Source organism: Ascidiella aspersa, chromosome 6 (assembly GCF_963924565.1).
Source record: "Ascidiella aspersa chromosome 6, kaAscAspe10.2, whole genome shotgun sequence".
Lineage (NCBI taxonomy): Eukaryota > Metazoa > Chordata > Ascidiacea > Phlebobranchia > Ascidiidae > Ascidiella > Ascidiella aspersa.
In genome coordinates, this window is record NC_139452.1 from 2,257,033 (window position 1) to 2,277,001 (window position 19,969).

Consider the following 19,969-nt stretch of genomic DNA (forward strand, 5'->3'; position numbering starts at 1 on the left):
TTGCACTGTACGCTGTTTTACCAAAAAAATAAGCTTAAAAGTTTTATCTTCGGAAAGTCCTAACCTTTTAAGAATTAAAAAACAGATTGAAAAGTTCTTTTTTGCAAAAAAAAGCATATCGCAGGTAACTGTAATAATTTTGTTTAAAAAAGTTTAAAGCTATTACGACGCGAGGTTTTTCATATAAAGCAAGTAGGCTACTTTTTTTTGGTCGTGCGTATAGCTCAAATAAAATGAATTTGGGAACTTTTTTGTCCTACGTAGCTCGGATAAAACTAATTTGGACAGTTTTTCGAAACTTTCGTAAAGCAAAAATGGGGTACATAAGGTATAATACGTAATAATCTTTGCAAAATAGTGATAATGTGGGCTTAAGCAGACCACCGGAGGTCGAATTTAAGTAAAAAAACAACTTCTAATTTTTTTCTTTGGCTTGGGCACTGTTGTGAAAAAAAGTGCGCAAGTGCCCAAAATTTTGCGCAAATGCGGAAAAAATATGCGCTGATCGGGAACACTGATCGGTTATAACACGAAGCTAGCCAATTTACAAATTCAGGTTTACCGCGCTTATTGCGGTTGTAGTTAACTTACATCGTCGGGACACCACAGTCGTTCTTCACTATAGTAACGCCACAATTTCATATTTTATTTCATTCGGTAATCAAAAGCGCCAGAAATACAGGCTTAAAATAGGTCGGTCACGTTTAAAATGACTTTGTTTGCTGGTCAGTCATTTCTCCCAGACAAAAGCTTGTTCATGAGCGTTTTCCTTTTGAAAACTGAAACCATGAAAAGTAACAAAAAGTTAAATAAATAAAAGGACGAACTACCAAGCTTATAAAGCTTGTTTACCACATATTTCTACAGGACGCTAAGCGATTCAACGCTAAAGTCCAGACACCACTGCCCGTTTATTATTACAATGTTTATGTTTGAACATAAAGTCCCTAGTCCTGTAACATTTTTGAAATGTATATACGTAAGTGAAATATTTTGTTATCCGAAGCTTAGCCACGAGCGGAGCAAAACATTGGGCGCCCACCAATGAGAATGGCGGATGGTTGGGCGTGATGCGCTCACGCGGTAAATCGGCCATCTTCTCTTGTACGCTGGACGCATTTCGTCGGCGGCAGAAAATGCATTTTCCAAGCACTCGTCGTACAGCAACTCCTCCGAGAACGACCCAATATCTTTGGCGCAGCAAGTTCCATGTTAGTTGTAATCTCACCTTAAAGAAATTTTAGCAACTAATTTAACTGAATATGCAACACACACAGATGCAATGATAACATACACTTGCATAAAGGCTTTAAAAGTATATCCAAGTGCATAACAAAACATGGTAAATGCATACAATGCTAACCAGTAGATGTTTGAATGGTGAGCTACCATGTCAAGTAGTTATCAAGAATCAACTTCAAGCCCAAAGTGCTGAGATAAAGTGAAGTCTAAACAAACCTTATCCATAATACCACCTTTTAGAATATAGTGAAACAAACCAAACGTTTTACCTGCATATACATATTCATGATTTTGTAATTCAGGAATACCAAGCCACAGACGAGACAAAAACAAATATTTTTCTTCGGCCTTCGCAAATACATTCTGCTATGGATTTAAATCTGATGCAGCTCTTTTTTCTTTACTGTGTTTCCTTGCTAAATGGCCTTTTATGATGTCCATCGGAGTATGGTTATCCAAGGCCTGTGTGCCACATGTGCACAGCAAAGTAAATATATGCGGCCCGCCGAACATTGTTTTCGTTAATTGTGCTTAAATAATTTATATTATATTCAGAATGTGTTAGTATTCCACCTATATACAGAAAATACAACATAGTGTAAAAACAGGGCGATTAAATGGCGGGGGCCATGCTATGGCCGTAAAGAATACATTTTTGGTCAACTCATATATTTAAACTTTTGCACTTGTTTCAGCCCAAATGCGCACCAGAAGAGCGATTTCTATCTATTGATATGTTGCCTGCTGGAGCTAACTATATAATTAATCTTTGTTTATATTTTTGGTTATTTACACTGTTAATAATATTGGGTACTTCATTCAGAAAGTTTTGGGTAGTGCAACATTTTACCCCGAAACAGGGCCAAAAAAATTGGGTACCCTTAAAACCTACCCAAGTAGAATTGGGTAGCGTGTATTTCATAAGAAATTTCCTTTTTTTGTTGGGTAAAAAAACATGCTACCCAATTGAAGAAAAATATTTTTTTGGGTAATAAGATTTCATACCCAAATATTCATGGTACGTTTCTACCCAAAACAGGAAAATTGGGTACTAATTGCAAGTACCCAATTCCTTTTATCAGAATTGGGTAATCGTACCACCCAAAAAAATTATGTCTGAGCTTTAATACCCAAAACGCATGTACCCATAATCGGTGAATTGGGTAAAGGCAACAGATACCTAATTTACAAATTGGGTACTCTTGACTTTCCGAGCACAGTGATTTCAGCGTTGCATAAAACAAGACTCCAAAGTAATTCTTTAAACGTTCTGTTTAGTTTATTTACACAATCAAGTCAACTTAAATGCACAAAAATCGGTGAATTGGGTGAAGTTAACAAATACCTAATTAACAAATTGGGTACTCTTGACTTTCTAAAAGCAGTGGTTTCAGCTTTGCATAAACAAGACTTAAAAGTAATTCTTAAAACGTTTTGTTTAGTTTATTTGCAAAATCAAGTGAACTTAAATACACAAACATTTGTGAATTGGGTAAAGCTAACAAATACCTAATTAACAAATTGGGTACTTACGACTTCCTAAAAATTAAATACACACAAGCAGACTGTTTCAAGGATTCTAACCTAAATTTTGGACAAACAAATTCCTCAAATGAACCAAATGGGGATACTATACATCAAGGGCGAGGAAAAAAATAATGGTTACTTCATTCAGTTTGGGTAGTGCATGAGTTTACCCCGAAAAACGGCAAAATAATTTGGGTACCCTAAAAAACAACCCAAGTAGAATTACTCAATGTAATTTTGATTTTTTCTTGGGTAAAAAAACATGCTACCCAATTAAAGAAAAATATATTATACCCAATAGTAGGATTTTATACCCAAATTCAGAGCCGAGATTTGTACCCAAAATAAATAAATTGGGTATAGTCAACATGTACCCAAATAATATCGGTAGAATGTTGGGTAAGGAATGGGAACTTTGGGTATTCATAGATTTAACCCAAAACAAACTTGGGTAAAGTTTAGCACCGGGTATAAAAACAAATTAATGGATCATACATTTTATTGTTCATCGTAATGATCAACACAAAACTTGTTCGATAGTGGTTATGTTAGAAATATAACTAGTTATGACAGTGATTAATGCGACTGTTTTAAGATGAAAAATCGGCGGACCATAACGTCCTATTTCACTTATTAATCTATTAGGCATACCGTTATGAGTTAGTTCAGCAGCTTGGAGCCTAACATACATTAAATACTCCAGTTTGTTATAACGCTTATTAGGTGTAGGCCTACAAATATTTAAATAACGGCAAATTGGTGCGTCGATTTTAAATTTTGAAAGGCGGCGCGAGACGTCACACTCCGTTAAGCGAGAGGCATTCTTTCGCCAAGCGCGCGTCTAAAAACGCCTTTGTCTCGCCAAGCGCGCGTCTAAAAGTTAGTTTGCGAACCACATAAGTTATGTGTATGTGAGAAGTGTTACAAACATCAGCCAGTTGCAGTTATCGTGTTCTCAACTTTAAAAAGATTAGGATAAAAAAGAAAAGGAAGGTGGATATGTCTAGGTCAAGCCATTTATGGTAAGTTAAAACATTACTGTTTTTTATTTAATTTATATGTCAACACTTTTGTTGAAAAAGAAACAAGAAAATATACCCCACTGATATTTACTACTTTACCTTTTTTGGTGATATTATTGTTGGACCCAGTCAAGTTCACACCAAAAACTTGTAGGTTAAGCAATGTTAATAAATAATTAATATAATACTATTTGACCCACCCTTATCCAAATAAAAAGACAATTTCTCCTTTGTTAAATCATTTATTTTAGTTTTTATTTTCATCTTTCAGCAATCCCAAACTGCAAAAAATGAAGTTGTCTCAGTGGATAAGAGTTACAAAAAGCCATTAGAGGTACAAAATTAATATTTGCAATATTTTGCTATTTTATATGGTAATAATTGTCAATGTTGTTTTTAGATATTACCTTTATTTGTGCAAGTGTGCTTTATATAGTAAAATTCTTTACATGAGGCAATTTTGTTTACCTAAATAGTTTTGTAACATTAACTATTGCACTTATTGGAACTATAGGTTACTGATAAACCAAATTCCATTAGTATCGGTACTTCTCATCATATTAATTTATGCACTTTGCCATGTTTTTCGATCCACTGTAGTGTTTTCTAATTTGAAGTTAAATTTCTGAGAAAATTTTACATTAAAAATCACTAAAGAGTCTTTCCTGTAAATGCACTTATAAATTTGTTTTGCTCATTTTAATATAGTAATGATGTAATTTGGTATTGGATCAGATCCCGGTACATTTTGCCTAAATTTTTTGTATTAGACATTCCTAATTTTAAGTATAAAAACACAAATATGCATGTAGTAAGTGATATTATTTTAAAGTATAGGCACATACAGACTACTGCACTATACTTTCTTTTTAACTTCATGTGTTTTTTTACAGACAAGCAAGGATTATTATCAGCAGTGTCCACTATGTTTAACAACGGACCGTATCTGGTCAGGTGAAGGAAATTAACCAAACGCCATTGAAAAACAAAGAACTATTCTTCTGGTAAGAAATATGTTTATAGCTCCTGTTAAGTGATAATATACAATAAAATAACTCCAAACAATAAAGACTAATGTTGCCTAAAATTGATACTGTTAACATTACTTATTTTATAATTCATATATGTTTAGATTAGTAGAATATATTTGTCTGATGGCTTTTGAGAAGGATCGCAAAACTTAGTTTGCATTAAGTGAAGGACATATTTTGTTTTTGTAGAAAAAGACAACCACATATCATGTTACAAGGGCTGTCCAGGACTCCCAAATAACCATTCATAGCAGTGTTTGTCAGTGCAGAAAAAAAAACTACTGTTGTAAAAATCTAACCCCACTTCTGTATATACCATTGTGTGTTTAATATGAGTGATGTCCCCACGTTTAGCCCTTCATTTTTTATAGTCTTTTTGGTGAAACGTTCTTAAATGTTAGTGATACGTTGATAATTGAATATGCAACACACACAGATGCAATGATAACATACACTTTTGCATATACATACTCATAATTTTGTAATTCAGGAATACCAAGCCACAGACCAGACAAAAACAAATATTTTTCTTCGGCTTTCGCAAATACATTCTGCTATGGATTTAAATCTGATGCAGCTCTTTTTTCTTTACTGTGTTTCCTTGCTAAATGGCCTTTTATGATGTCCATCGGAGTATGGTTATCCAAGGCCTGTGTGCCACATGTGCACAGCAAAGTAAATATATGCGGCCCGCCGAACATTGTTTTCGTTAATTGTGCTTAAATAATTTATATTCTATTCAGAATGTGTTAGTATTCCACCTATATACAGAAAATACAACATAGTGTAAAAACAGGGCGATTAAATGGCGGGGGCCATGCTATGGCCCCGCAAAGAATACATTTTTGGTCAACTCATATATTTAAACTTTTGCACTTGTTTCAGCCCAAATGCGCACCAGAAGAGCGATTTCTATCTATTGATATGTTGCCTGCTGGAGCTAACTATATAATTAATCTTTGTTTATATTTTTGGTTATAGAGATATGTCTTGACTGAGTAAAGAATCTAAAACCCTTTCGTCAAAAAACGCTGCTTTGAAAGCAAAACTTAGATACAACAATAATAATTATGTCGACCTACTATCTGACGGTATAGTTTATATACAAACTGGTATCGGGTATCGGCTCCATCCGATATTATCGGACATAGGTATTTCCACCAACAAATTCACAGTGAAACTTTAGACTTTATAAAAAACGAATAGTAGTAACAATGTTATTTAAATATGCAAAATACAGATGCGAAGAAGAAATACAACAGCATTAAAAGTACCCCCAAGTGCATTCACAAAACATGGTAAAATGCATGCAATGCTAACGAGTAGAAGTTTACATGGCGAACTACATCAACAAGTGGTTGAAATAAAGTAATCTATACAATAATAAATCAACATTATAGCTAACAGTGTTTAGAAAAACACCATGGTGTATCCAAGTATTTAAACAATGTTATTTATGCCAACAAAAAATGCATTCAAATTTGCAATTGTTCGAAACAGTTATAAACAAAAGTAGATAAAAGTAAATTAAAGGTTAAATTAAACTTACAAAAGCAGCAATTTAACAATCTTTCAAATAAACTAAGTTTAACCTTAAAAATACGTGCGAGAATAATCTTGCAGGTTTTTGTGCAAAATCGGCGGTTTCGTAAAGGTTCCACTTCCACCGCTCGATGTCGCCCTTAAGCTCCATTAGTTCACCGCAAATAAAGCTCAAACTCAGCAAGCTTTAATGCTCTTTAACCAATCCATTAGAACTACTGCCAGTATATAACTAACTAACCTATTACTTTTAAATCTTTTAATTAGCTTGGAAATCCCGTGTGCTGATTGGTCAATATAAGTCACGTGATAAAACAATGTACATTGTTTTTAACGGCGCAATTTTGTGTTTCTCCTTTTAAATTAATTAAACAAATAGCCGCGTTAAGCTAAGAAACCCCAAAATGTGACGTCAAATGCAAGTAACCTAAAGAAAACAACACATTTAGTTATTTTATTAAACTAGGCAGGAGAGGTGCTACTTACAAAAGCACTGCTTTAAATCGTTAAGGTTGTGCCCAGCTGTTAATTTTACATATTGCGATAAAACACACGACGCCTTTAGGCGAAAACAATTTAATAAAAGTTGGCCAAGACATATTAGAAACATATTTAGGATTCGTGCCGAGCGCGAAACATTCGGCATTTACAAAGCAATTGTCGGCAAAGGCTGTAGTTATTTGGGGCCCATTGTCACGTGCCCCTGTAGCCGCCCCCGGTGCTAAATATTTTAGGGGTAAGAATTTGCTTGAATATCAGTAAAATATTTTAGAATTAGTGATTCTTAATCATTTAATGGTGGTTGTACTGAAATTAAAAATAACATCTGTACCGGCAGCTTACTAAGTAACAAGGAAAAATAAAAACCACATACATCTGTATACCCTTATTTTAACTGAAGCCCGATGAACTGACTTTATCTTACAATCAACAGTTTCCGAACACTAGTTAAAAAATGACTTATTTTAACTTTTTGCTGCTAAAGAAAGAAAAGCAATCAGTTCATTTCCTGAGTTAAAGTTTTTAGCAAATATTGCATTATTTGTTATATGAAAAACTAGTTTGCAAATCAAAAACCCTGTTAATTCATTATTGTTTCGTCAAATGCCGACGGACTAGGTTGAAGGTCACCGCTTTATTTGTCAAATATACTAACCAACGATAAAGTTGATACAGATTTTGCTAATTTTTACAAATCCTGCAGCTAGTTGTTGTTTTAAACAGTGATTTTATCTTAACTACTTCTAAAAGTGTTTAAAATCGTTTCGCAATTTTTTCCCAAATACTTTTGCACCGAATTAAAACTTCAAAAAAAAACAATAATCGAATAATTTTGACTCATTTTCTTGATTAAAAATTGATTTCGATCTCTCGACCTACAGACTCGAGACCAGAGGTTCCCAACCCCCTTGTGGGCGTTAGCGAGTTAGAAGGGGGCGTTTTGGATCTTTTTCTCATTTAGGGGTTGTTAAACGCACATAAGGGGGGAAAAAATGTATAAAAAGTTCACATAAAAATTGTAACAAACAGCACTGGAGGTAACTTTTAACCTTAAATGGCAACTTCGGTACTGCGAACTTGTAGTAGTTTACCGACCATTGTTACGTAAAAATTGGCTTTCTATGTAAATGTTGGTTGCTATTGCGTTTCTTTCACCGTTTTATATGCGGCAAAATGTTTGTATATTTAAAGGGCCGTCCCTTTGACAACTAGACACGAATCGATTTCAAATACTTTTTCGACTATTTTACTTAGTACGGGCAAAAAATTTTCTCCTTTGCGCTAATGATCTTGCAACGTCCGGTTGGTTTACGTTTTAATGCTGTCTTTGGACTAGACCAGCGCTTCTTTACCGTTGCGCCGTAGATGACTGCCAGGTGCGTCGCGGACAAACGAAAAACGTGTTTAAAAATGTTATACGTATTTTTTTCATTTTTTTTTTCGGCAATGTAATAAAAACTGGCAGGAAATTTTAAGAAATGCTGGTATATCCCAAAAAAATCGCGATCGCTTCGCTCGCGAGGTGCGCCCTGACTTCACTATCTATTAAGGTAATGCGTTTCCTCAAAGTAGCTTTATTACAAAAAAAAAGAAAAAAGGTTACTACATTATGATGCTAGAAAACGTATTTAAAAATGTTGGACATATATTTTTTAACATTTTTCATTCTTAATTTTCGGCAATGTAATAAAAACTTGCAATTTCAAACAAATGCCGGTATACCAAAAAATCATCGGGCCCGCTTCGCTCTGCGAGTGCGCCCGGACTTAACTATCAAGGTTATCGCGTTTCCTCGAAGTAGTTTTATTGCACTTTTCATTAGTAGTATGGATGGCAACGTGTGAACTCGAATTTTATACTGAACAAACGCTTTTTTTTGCACTTTGCGCCAACACATAATGCCTCCTTAAATGTAATTAAACTCGTTTTTAAAGTGCAACAAAAATCCGACGCCCGCCTGATTGACAGTTGTTCTAAAATTTTATTAACACAATTCTTAGTTAACAATTTGTGCGGCCAGCGAGACCTTTTTGAGTTTGGTTGGTGCCCACGACTAGAAAAAGTTGCCGAACCCTGATTTAAAGTATTAGTGCAAAAAGTTTAAATTTTCCTGGTAATAACATAAACTTACGAAATAATGTATATATATTACGAATAAGTCTTATTATGTCGATCTAACGACAAAACTGGATTGCTATGAAACTATATGTTGAATCGTCAGCCAAGCAGTTTGCATCAGTATGTTTAAACCTTAACTCAATTAGTTTGTAAGTAAATTATATTTCCTGTTACCTGTTGCCAAACAATGGCTTCAGGTCTAGAATGTGACGTCATCGATAAACTCTGGTTCGCTTGAAATCTCTTGATATTTACCTGGTATGCAGGAATAGGCGACCACTACCCTACCAACTGAACTATCAACAAAGTGAACAAAATACTGTTTATCAAGATTTTGTGTAAATTTTTACCTAGCAACAAATCGTCTCCGTTATCCTAACTAAGTCATCTTAAAAGGTTTCAATACAAATTAGTAAACAACACTTGAATATATATTTATCCAATTTTATTTGACAACTGCAAATAATTTACCAATAAAAAACATTTCAAAAACTGTATAGGATTTAAAGTTAAGCATTATTAAGTTTTATGATTTGTTTCAACGCTTTAATTACACGAATTTCAATAAAAGTAGTTGTCTTTGGGTCAAACCAATTATTTGGCCATTATTTAAAGTTTCAAATGACAAAAAGTTTATTTTTTTGATTTCAAACCACGTCTTGCAAGTTTTATTGTTTTGTCGCATTCTTTAATTTTCTCACTCGCCAAAGAATGGTCGATTTTTCTGCACAACTTGATTGCTGTTTTCGAACTCTGCATTGCTTTGTCATATAGCTTCATCTGCAAATAACATTCACCGATTCCCAAGTGACAATCTGCAATACATATTTCTACTTCTTTATCGGGATCCGACGTCGAGTGAAGTTCGATTTCTTGTTCAAAGCATTTCACCGCATTTTCAAACTTACCAAGTTGTTGATACGAACGACCTACATAACAAAACACAAATGTGTATTCTTCTGGTGGAACAAGTTTTATGTGCTCTTGCCCTTGTTCGAAATAATCAACAACCTGCTTACGTTTGTTTAATGTAAAGCTACATTTAATGAGTTTCCTGAAACATTTTCCAATCATGACATCTATTTCCACAGTTTGATGAAATCTCAAATACATTCCCAGAGAAGTTTCCAGTGTGTTGTAAGCCTCCTCGTATCTTTCAAGTTGGTTGAGACAAACTCCAGCTCTTAATTGCGCATCTGCAACTAACTGCATAAAGTAATATCCCTGATGCCCATCACATATGGAGATTGCTTCTTTAATCTGATCTAACGCTAATTTGTAATTATTGTTGTTAGCATAATGTATTCCAATACATATATGCATTTCAGCTCTGGCACGAACTTTGCTTCGCTGAAATCGTTTACTTGAGGGGTAGAGCTCATAAGCTTCCTCATACAATTCACTTACTCGTAAAAAGTTTCCCTTATTTGCCTGAATTTTAGCCCGGAACACTTTGCGTTCAGCAGAAAGATGATGTTTGTCGTCTGGAACGTAATGCTTACTCTTAGAAATATTTTCCGCCATTTCAATTGCCTTTTCAGCTTCTGTGTAGTTTTCCATCACGGTGTAAGTTTGACCAAGATCTAGCAACGCAACTGCTGTGTCGTGATCTGAAGTTTCATCGAAGGCCTTCTCATGACATTGAAGTAGAACTTTCTCGCCGTATTCAATGCTTTCTTGGTATTCACCAAGCTTATAGTAATATCGAGAAACATTTCGTTGTGCATTTATCGAATCATTGTCGTTTATAACAATGTGAAGCATATTGCTGGCCTTCTTAAGGATACCTTCATCAACATACCACCGGAACAAATCGCATTGGACTCTTCGTGCAACCATATTTGTGCTGCTTGAATGCAAAGCTTTTTCGTAGCATTTAATCGCATCCAAGTTCGTTCCAAGATTATTGTAACAAAGTCCCATCATAAACAACGTTACAGATCGCTTTGGATGGTGGTCTCCCATATATTCCAATAAATGTTTAGATAAATTTAAAGCAAGCTCATGCTGATTAAGTTTGCAGTAACACAAGCTTTCGAAAAGAGAAATGTCTACTTTTCTTTCTTTGAACTTAAATGCATTTCCGCTTCTGCATTTTTTAATGACATTAATTGCTTCGTTATACAAACTTAAAGACATAAGCGAACGTATAACACGACGCCAAGTTGATTCCTTTGCTTCAGATTGCTTGATGGTGAACATTTGCAAATTAGAAGTTAAAGAGAAAAATTCAACAATTCTTGACTTTCCGAAAACTTCCAGCAATAAATCATGAAAAGGTTCGAATCTTTTGTCAAGATAATCGCACTGGCCGGAGTATTTGAAGTAAACCCGCAACCTAACTTCACAGGCGAAAGCAAGTGCGAACATAAAATCATCCGATTGCTGCTGTGATATTTTTTCTTCTAAAGTCAATTCCCGCAGAATATCGAAAGAAGACGACGATTTGCAATTATATCGTCTACCAAGTGCTGCTATAAACAAAGTGACGCTTCGAAATACGACGCTTTTTATGTTTACTGAGTCTTCTTTAAGCATTAAAGTCAAGCATTTATCTATGTTAAATTTGTCAGTATCCTCCTTAAGTTGTTTTTCTAGATTCTCATCGAAACAAGGTTGTTGTAAGATGTCAATTGTTTGCATCTTCATTTGATTGTAGATTGCATCATCGCCATAAACAAAACATATTTTTGTTAAAATATCGCCCAAGTGGTAACCGTTGTTGAGGTCAATATCTCGTCCTAGATATTCTAACATTTCAGAGACAGGTTTGATCAGCTCAGTATCCCAGGGTTTGTTCGGTGTAGCTGACCTACCAAGTGGGAACTTGCAAGCAAAAGTAACCATTCCATCAAACGAAATGCCACGAGGTGTGTGCGCATCAAAGAACCAGCCCTTACCATTATTTTCCTCTGGATCATTAATGAAAGGCAACGAAACGCGAGGTATTATGGTTTCACCAAAATTTACAACCACAACTTGAAACATCACAGACACCCAACGGAAATATTCCAGTATTTCATCGTAATCTGAACGATTTTGAACACCTTCTTCCAACAAATAGATGTGCTCAAAATCTGAATAAGGAGTGATTTCATTTCTAGCAAGTGATCCCATTCCAACCAAAGCATATTTACAAGGAGCTGGACCTGTAGCTTCCACACAAAACTCCATTATATCTGCCATAAGCCGCTTGTATTTTTCTGTGATGATTTTTTGTAAACTCTCTATCAGACTAGCTCTCCGTTGATCGGTTTCTGCAAGTGAAATTGCTTTTAACGCAATATCGTTTATCCAACACCGAAAGTCTTTCAGTTTAGTGACAGATGCTTCAACCAGTTGCTTCAAACTTTCCAGACTGGTGTCATGGCTGCCAGCTAGTTGAAGAACATGCGAACAAAGCTCATCGAGATCTTTCTTAATCTCAGCAACGTTGTCAGGTTCTCTCACAACAGCTGCATTTAACAACACGGCGCTGCGAATGAGAGATATTTTCTTGTCTCTACCCTCGGGTAATTCATCAGCTATTTCGTGGTATGCCTGGCCGAGTTGATGGATAACTTTGGCGGATTGCTTTACATCACGTTCTTTTCCGTTTGCGTAACATAATGACCTTAATTCCTTTACAATTTCAGAAGTTTTAGCTTCGTAAATACTAGCTTTATTCTCTGAGCACCCTTGCATGTTTTAACTGGTTTCAAACTGTTAAAAGTGCAATTGCTGTAAATTAATGGAATACGGATTACAATGAATCGTTTTGTTTACATGGTAACTACACCTATGTTTTAAAAACAGCCTCTAACATATTTAGCTTATCACATGTTCTTAACTACAAGCAACCAAGTACTACTGACTGTGCTTTAGCCTACATTGTATCAACAGCACTACGTTTGGCCGAACAATACAAGTAGGCTGGCTGTGATGTAACAATAAACTATTGTGACGCGTGAATAAATGTGGAACCTGAACCATTGTTTATCGAAGCGAGCACTGTGCGAACATAATTCCAGTGATGTTTGTTTCAAACTGGAACTCAGACTAAATGCCCAATTCCAAATGTTATTAGAAACACATATCAATGGAAATTCTTGTCTTAATGCATCAACCAATTAATATTTTCGTAAATCCGATATATAACGATATAAAGTAACAATATATGGTTTGAAGCGACTAACATTTGATATCATTAAAACCTAATTATTGGAAACTTATAACTCTAAAGCTTTCCAGCTCGACTCTCTTTGGATTTCCTCAACTCTATATTAATAAGTGTTAACACAAAACATGATGAGATAAGAAATAAAGCGTGAAGTGTGCAGAGATGTAAAGCGACGAAAGTAACTTGAACGAAGAAGCAAGGTTGAAAATAGAAAGGTAAAATAACACACAAACAAACGATAAAAACAGATTCAAAGAAAAACTAGAGTTGCCAAATCGTATTGACAGCAAGGTACAAATGAATAACAAAACATAGGAAAATGCAAACATTGATTACGAAAGCTTTAATATTAGCCGATTATTAAAATATCGTGATGTGTACAAGTATTATTCAACTCCCAATCCTAAAGTGTTAATTATTTTCCCTGATTCATTTTCGTCAATCCTGTGAAAGTTGATTCCGATCTCTCTCGCTCTACAGACTCGAGACTTAAGTAAACACAGGGAAGGTGTTACGTAACAATGCCGAGCGCTGCGCTGTATTGTGACGCGTGCTGCCAAACAATGGCTTCAGTTCTACAAATGTCCGATCGTTGGTATTTTACAAACTCTGGTTCGCTTGAAATCGCTTGATATTTAACTTGTAAGCGGGTATCTGAACTAACAACAAAGTGAACAAAGTAATATTTTGTCAACAAAACCACCTTTATTCTAGCTACTTCTTCAATTTTAATAAGATCTATAGTTTTTAGTTTACATAAAAGGAAGTTGAATCTTTTTATTTAGTTATATCTCAATATAAATTTTTCAATATTTATCAAAATGTCTCTATGTTCGCTTCTGGTGCGCTTATGGGGGCTTTCCATTGGAACAGAAAAGTATGAGTTGTGTCGTCACACTCTGCGTCGGGCATCCAGTTAAGTATTCAGTGAACCAATTTCAGACACATTTGTTGTGTAATTATATGGGCCGAAAATTTATTTTCGGGATATTAAGTTTTACCCAATACAAGTTGGCCGGCTGTGACGCGACAATACATAGACAATTAGACCTTGAGCCATTGTTTGTCGAAGCGAGCAACGAGCGAGCAACGATCCCAGTGATGTTTGTTTCAAATTGGTTAAAAGTTTTTTAGTAAATGTTTCCAATTGTTTCTTTCGACACTTAAAACTAAGGCAAAATGCACAACTATTTATAAGTTTAATAAATAAATACATTCAAATGCGGTCCTGCAATTGGTAACCTACTGTTTTGTTGATTAAATTAAGTTTAAAACTAAAATTACTGCGTTACATCGGAAACAGAAAATCCGATATTAGTTTGGTATCGATCCGGCACCGATACCACCTATATTATCGGACGACAACCGATACTACAACTTGGCATCGCGTAAAAGCTCCGGTCGATGTTATCCTTCTGTATTACTGACTTTTGCATAATTTTTTACTGAATTACAGGCACTAAAATTGACTTTTCATTAGGTTCACATTTGGAACCCAGTTAAAAAGCAAGTCCTGGCTGATTGATTCTCATCGTGAATTTTTTAATTTTCCCGACGACCTTTAACAGAGTGAAGCTTCCAGCTAACTGTGAAGCAACAGCAACAACTTCGTCCTAAAAATCTTTGTTCCGATCTCTTTCCTTCTACAGACTTAGACTTAAGTAAACAAAGCAAATGTGTTACGTAACAATGCCGAGCACTGCGCTGTATTGTGACGCGTGCTGCCAAACAATGACTTCCAGAATGTGACGTCATCGATATGCCCGTTCAGTTTGGCTTAAAATCGCTTGATATTTAACTTGTATGCGGGAACAGGCGACAACTGCTCTACCAACTGAACAATAAACTTTATTTTAATTCTGCAGAGTTTAGCACAATCAACGTTAGTATCATAAAACAAACAAGATTTAGTATCGATTTAATTAATTAACAATTTATAAACAACACATTAAAACACTTAAATGTACATTTTCTTTACTTCATACTAATCCTCTTTAAATAAAATATTTGGCGACCGATAATGATTTACCAATAGGCCACCTTAAAATTTTACACATAAAATTTGATATTTTGTCTGATAAGCGATATTTAAAGACCACTTTAAGTCAATTTGGCCTTTTCATTCAAAAGGATCACCAGCAATAATTATTAAGAAGTTTATTTTTGCACTTTTAAACCACGTCTTGCAAGTTTTAATATTTTGTCGCATTCTTTAATTCTCTCATTCGCCAAAGGATGCTGGATTTTTCTGCACGAACGACCCAATATCTTTGGCGCAGCAAGTTCCATGTTAGGCCCATGTCAGCTGCACTTCTGTTTTATAAACAGGTTTAACATATTTAAGCCTTCATGTTAGTTTTAATCTCACCCGTAAAAAACAAACGAGTTTAGTAACTAATTTATATAATTACGCAAAACACAGATGCAACGATGACATAAAATTAAACTGCATACAATGCTAACGAGTGGCACTTTACATGACGAACTACAATATCAACAAGTCGTTGAAATATTGTTATACGGGCAAAATAATCAAGTTCAACCTAGTGTTGAGATTCAGTGAAATCTGAAGCAAACTTTTTAAAATATTGCCTTTTACAATATTGTGAAACAAACCAAACGTATTAACTATATAGAGTTAGCTCCACCAGGCAACATATCAATAAATATAAATCGCTCTTCTGGTGTAAACGAAGTATAAACCGACGTTTCGGCAGCAGATACCAGCTGACCTCATCAGGGTTAAAATTAAAACGAGAGTGCGTTAGCCATCTTATATACTAAGAAGTAAAAAATTGTAAAAACGTAGATTAAAATTAATAATTCTAGACGTCGCTGAAGTATGCGATAAGCTGTGACGCGCCGGAGTCATCCGGTGCAGTACTGCGCCGTCGGACAACGGGCGTTTATCAGCTATTGCGTATAGCTACAACGACGAGTAGATTGCCGGATACCATGAATCCTTTTTATTCATGGTGTTAGGAGATTTGTCAATCCGGAATGATTCAATGAACCGTCTTTTGTAATAGTGCGGTTCCCAGTCTAGAATTTTACAGTTATCCCAATCAATTCCGTGTCGGAGTTCAACCGCATGATCTGCCAGAGCTGACCGGGATGCCTTTTCGTGGCGGACATCACGCATGTGTTCGAGTTTCCTGGTATGAAAGGAACGTTTAGTTTCCCCTATGTATGTTGCTGAACAACCTCCACAGGGAATCTCATAAACTGCCCCTTGACGTTTTTCTGGTTTGACTGGATCTTTAGTTGAAGGTAAAATATTTCCAATTTTTCTGGCTGGTTTAAAAGCTGTAGAGATGTGGTGGCCCTTCAAAATGCGTTTTAATTTTTCTCCCAGACCTGGAATGTAGGGAATAATGGCCAGACCTTTAGATTCTGGTTTAGATGTTAAATGGTTGGTTTTGTTACGAGGTTTGAACAACCAGTCGGGGTATCCGTTTAATCTCATGGCCTTCTTAACATGTTTAATTTCGTTGCCTTCGTCCTGATAGTTACTGCAAAGTTTTGAAGCTCGGTGTAGCAGGGAACTCACAACCGAGCGTTTGTGTTGTAAAGGGTGGTCTGATCTGAAATTCAAGTAGCGATCTGAATGTGTTAATTTTCTAAATACCTTGGAAGATAATTTAACTGACCGGTTACGAGTGATTAATGAATCCAAGAATGAAATTGAGCATTTGTTCTCTGTTTCCATAGTGAATTTAATGGTAGGTTCCAAGCTGTTCAAGTGGTCCAGGAACTGCTGTATCAAGTTTGTTTTTATTATGACAAACGTATCATCTACGTATCTTCGCCACATTCGCGGGGGGGTATGGAATGAATTCATGGCCCGTTGTTCGATGTCCTCCATAACCAAGTTTGCCACAGTTACTGAAACCGGTGATCCCATAGCTGTTCCAAATATCTGTTTGTAATGTTTTCCTTTGAATTTAAGGTATGTAGATTCTAGGCATATAGTTAACCCTTCTAGTATATCATTAATATTAAACTTAGTCCTGTTTTCCAGTGTGTTGTCTTGGTTAAGACGTTCTTTAGCTACTTGTATAGCCAGGTTAGCGGGGACATTGGTGAACAGGGAGGTAACGTCGAACGAGACCATGCTTTCATCTTCTTTTATTTGAAAATTTGTAATTTCTTCAACGAAACCAATCGAGTTTTTAACATGATATTCTGTTTGACCTAAAAGAGGGGATAAAATTAAAGAAATACGTTTAGCTAAGTTATACGTGGGGGACCCAATGAATGAAACAATAGGCCTAAGCGGGATTTCCGGTTTGTGTATTTTGGGTAACCCATAGAGTAATGGTGATGTAGCATCAGAACTTTTGAGAAGGTTCCATTCATAGTTGTTCACCTTCTCTTCTTTCTTCAGCCGTTGCATGTACCTGTTAAGTTGTTTTTCTATACCTTTAGTGGGATTAACCGTAACAGGACAGTAAGTGTCCCTGTCTGCCAACATATTGTGAAGTTTATTATCGTACTCAGATTTATCCATAACAACTGTAACATTACCTTTGTCCGCCCGTTGAATTACCAAACCTGTGTTATTTTTGAGCTCTTTTAAGGCTTGTTTTTCGTCCGGTTGGAGGTTGGGTTCGATTGTTTTGTGGGATTTTAAACCTGAAATAACTTTACCTCTTACCAGATTAGCTTCACCGGGGGGTAATCTCCAGGGATCACCAAGCCATAGCCCGGTACCAGACAAATCAAACATTACACGGGAACCACATATAAACTAAATTAAATCGAAATTCTCAAACACGGGCCGCTTAACATTTTGTGAGGTCGCGACGCAATGTGAAGTACAAAGTAATATGTTTTTTCAGTATTTCAAGTGTTTTACTTTTTCGCCCAAAGCAAACATATACAGCTATGGATTTAAAGCAGATTATGCGATATTTTATTTACTGTGTAACTCATAGACCTTTTATAATGTCTATCATTGTATCGTGGTTCAACCCTAGGCAAGTGCCACTTATATACCCAGCAAAAAAATATCCGCGAAAAATTGGTAACTTTAATTTTGCCGAAATATTTTATATTTTATTCAGAAGGTGTTTTAGTGTGTCACCTATATACAGAGCATAAAGCATAGAGTAAAACAGGGCAAATTCAGGGGCGGGGCGATTACCTCGTAAAAACGTAATATTTGTTTAACTAATTTATTCAAACTTTCGCACTTGCAAATTTTATCAGGTCAAATACGCGCTTACATATTGGCATTTTTACAACTAGGTTAACGATAAAATGTATCCAGCTTCCTAAACGCTTTTTGTTTGCACCTTTGCTGCTTGTTCAGAGGCAGCACTATCTACAATTTCTGCGTTAATAAGTTCATCCAGTTATTTTTCGTTAAAGGGCGCGAAATTATAACGTTTATGTTATATGGTTATTGATCGTTAATGGCACCAACTTTGGAATGTGCATAATCTATTTTGCATTTCGTTGCTGTTTACGTTGTTCGTGCGTTTGCAGTCTTACCGTTCTGGTAAATGCTTCTAATACAATTCGTTTCCCAAATCCTGATGAACATTATTGTATAAGGCAAAATAATTTTTGTGAACCTAATGCGTAAGTTTCTTTTAAAGTGAAGCGTTTGTCAATTGAAACCAATTAGAATTCCGAACGCGTCTCGCACATTTTTATCTCCTTTTTTCTTATTGTGATTTTACTTTGTGTCTAGTTGGCTTTGTGTGTCAGTCCCTGACGAAGGCTTGCCGGGTAGTAAGCCGAAACGTTGGTAGAAAATAATATAAATTGCCAGAGGAACCTGTTTTAAATATATGGATATGATGTGCAAGATGCGTTTTTATGAGTTATCTTAGACATAACAGTCAACATTACAAAAGTAGGGTATAATTAAAAAACAATACAAAAATGCAAAGAACAATTTTACCGAACGAAATATAAATAACGTATTTACAAAGTGTTATCATTGTTAATGTGAACCATGAGCTTCATGTTTAAAACAAAAAAAAACAATGAAAATTGAGCAGAAAAGCATGTATTTTTTTCCGAAGATTATAAAGTGTTCCTTTTTTTTTGTTAAAATATCTGTAATGGCACTAAAACCACATGCAACTAAATATGTAGTCGGAAAGGGAAGAAGTGTTTGCTCTGCAACGGTTGATTTGGCAAACTTAGAACAAACTTGTGGATCCTACCACATTAGCTGTTTTTAAATGAATGAATTGGAAAAAGTCGCTCTCGAGCACTTGCTTTGGCATTTTGCAGAATTCAAAATATATACTTGACCTGGGCAACCTTATGTTTTACCCTTTCTTTACTTTACTTTTACGTATCACTTTTACAAACATGCAAAAAGTTAAAACAAACAAACAGTATAAGACATACACCTGGTGCTAGTAAACTTTACTTATTGTGACGAAACAATAGGTATTGTAAACCAACCTGAGTCTATTATGACGTAGGTTTAACATAGTTAAAGAAGCATATTGTTTTCACGTAAGGCTACTTTAAGTCTTATAGCAGGTAGACGTTCACATTTAAACTTTGTGCAAAATTTAAAATTCCCCCTGAAGTGAGCCACGTGGCTCCCTTTGAGAACCACTGCTCTAGATAAATAATACTCTTACTTTAGTTTTTTGCGGATAATAAAGAGAGCAATAAGTTCATTCCGTGCTGAATTTGAACTAAACTTTTTAGCAGCTAAACTTTTTTTTTTTTTTTGGATTATTTTGCTACATGAAAAACTAGTCAAAAACCCTATTATTTTATTATTTTGTCGTAAATGCCGGCGAAGTTGATTAAAAATATCTTGACTCACAAACGACTTCTTACAGATTTTGTTA

General features: G+C 35.4%; 2 protein-coding genes and 1 long non-coding RNA gene across 3 annotated transcripts; 1 reads left to right on the forward strand and 2 right to left on the reverse strand.

Moving 5' to 3' along the window:
• The first annotated feature begins 3,488 nt into the window (after positions 1–3,488).
• Positions 3,489–5,164, forward strand: LOC146139123 (uncharacterized). Its single transcript, XR_014501330.1, has 4 exons — positions 3,489–3,791; positions 4,063–4,125; positions 4,685–4,795; positions 5,012–5,164. It is a non-coding gene; the product is annotated as an uncharacterized LOC146139123 (long non-coding RNA).
• Positions 5,165–9,182: 4,018 nt separating this feature from the next.
• On the reverse strand, positions 9,183–12,667 carry LOC146139124 (uncharacterized). Its single transcript, XM_083391676.1, has 4 exons — positions 11,504–12,667; positions 10,348–10,675; positions 10,095–10,254; positions 9,183–9,279 (listed from the first exon to the last, which is right to left on the reverse strand). The coding sequence occupies exons 1-4, from the start codon at positions 12,665–12,667 to the stop codon at positions 9,183–9,185; spliced, it is 1,749 nt and encodes a 582-aa protein (XP_083247802.1).
• Positions 12,668–16,068: 3,401 nt separating this feature from the next.
• LOC146139125 (uncharacterized) lies at positions 16,069–17,616 on the reverse strand. The gene is made up of 4 exons (XM_083391677.1): positions 17,481–17,616; positions 17,197–17,336; positions 16,931–17,061; positions 16,069–16,654 (listed from the first exon to the last, which is right to left on the reverse strand). Exons 1-4 carry the CDS (start codon positions 17,614–17,616, stop codon positions 16,069–16,071), a joined length of 993 nt encoding a protein of 330 aa, XP_083247803.1.
• Positions 17,617–19,969: the final 2,353 nt, after the last annotated feature.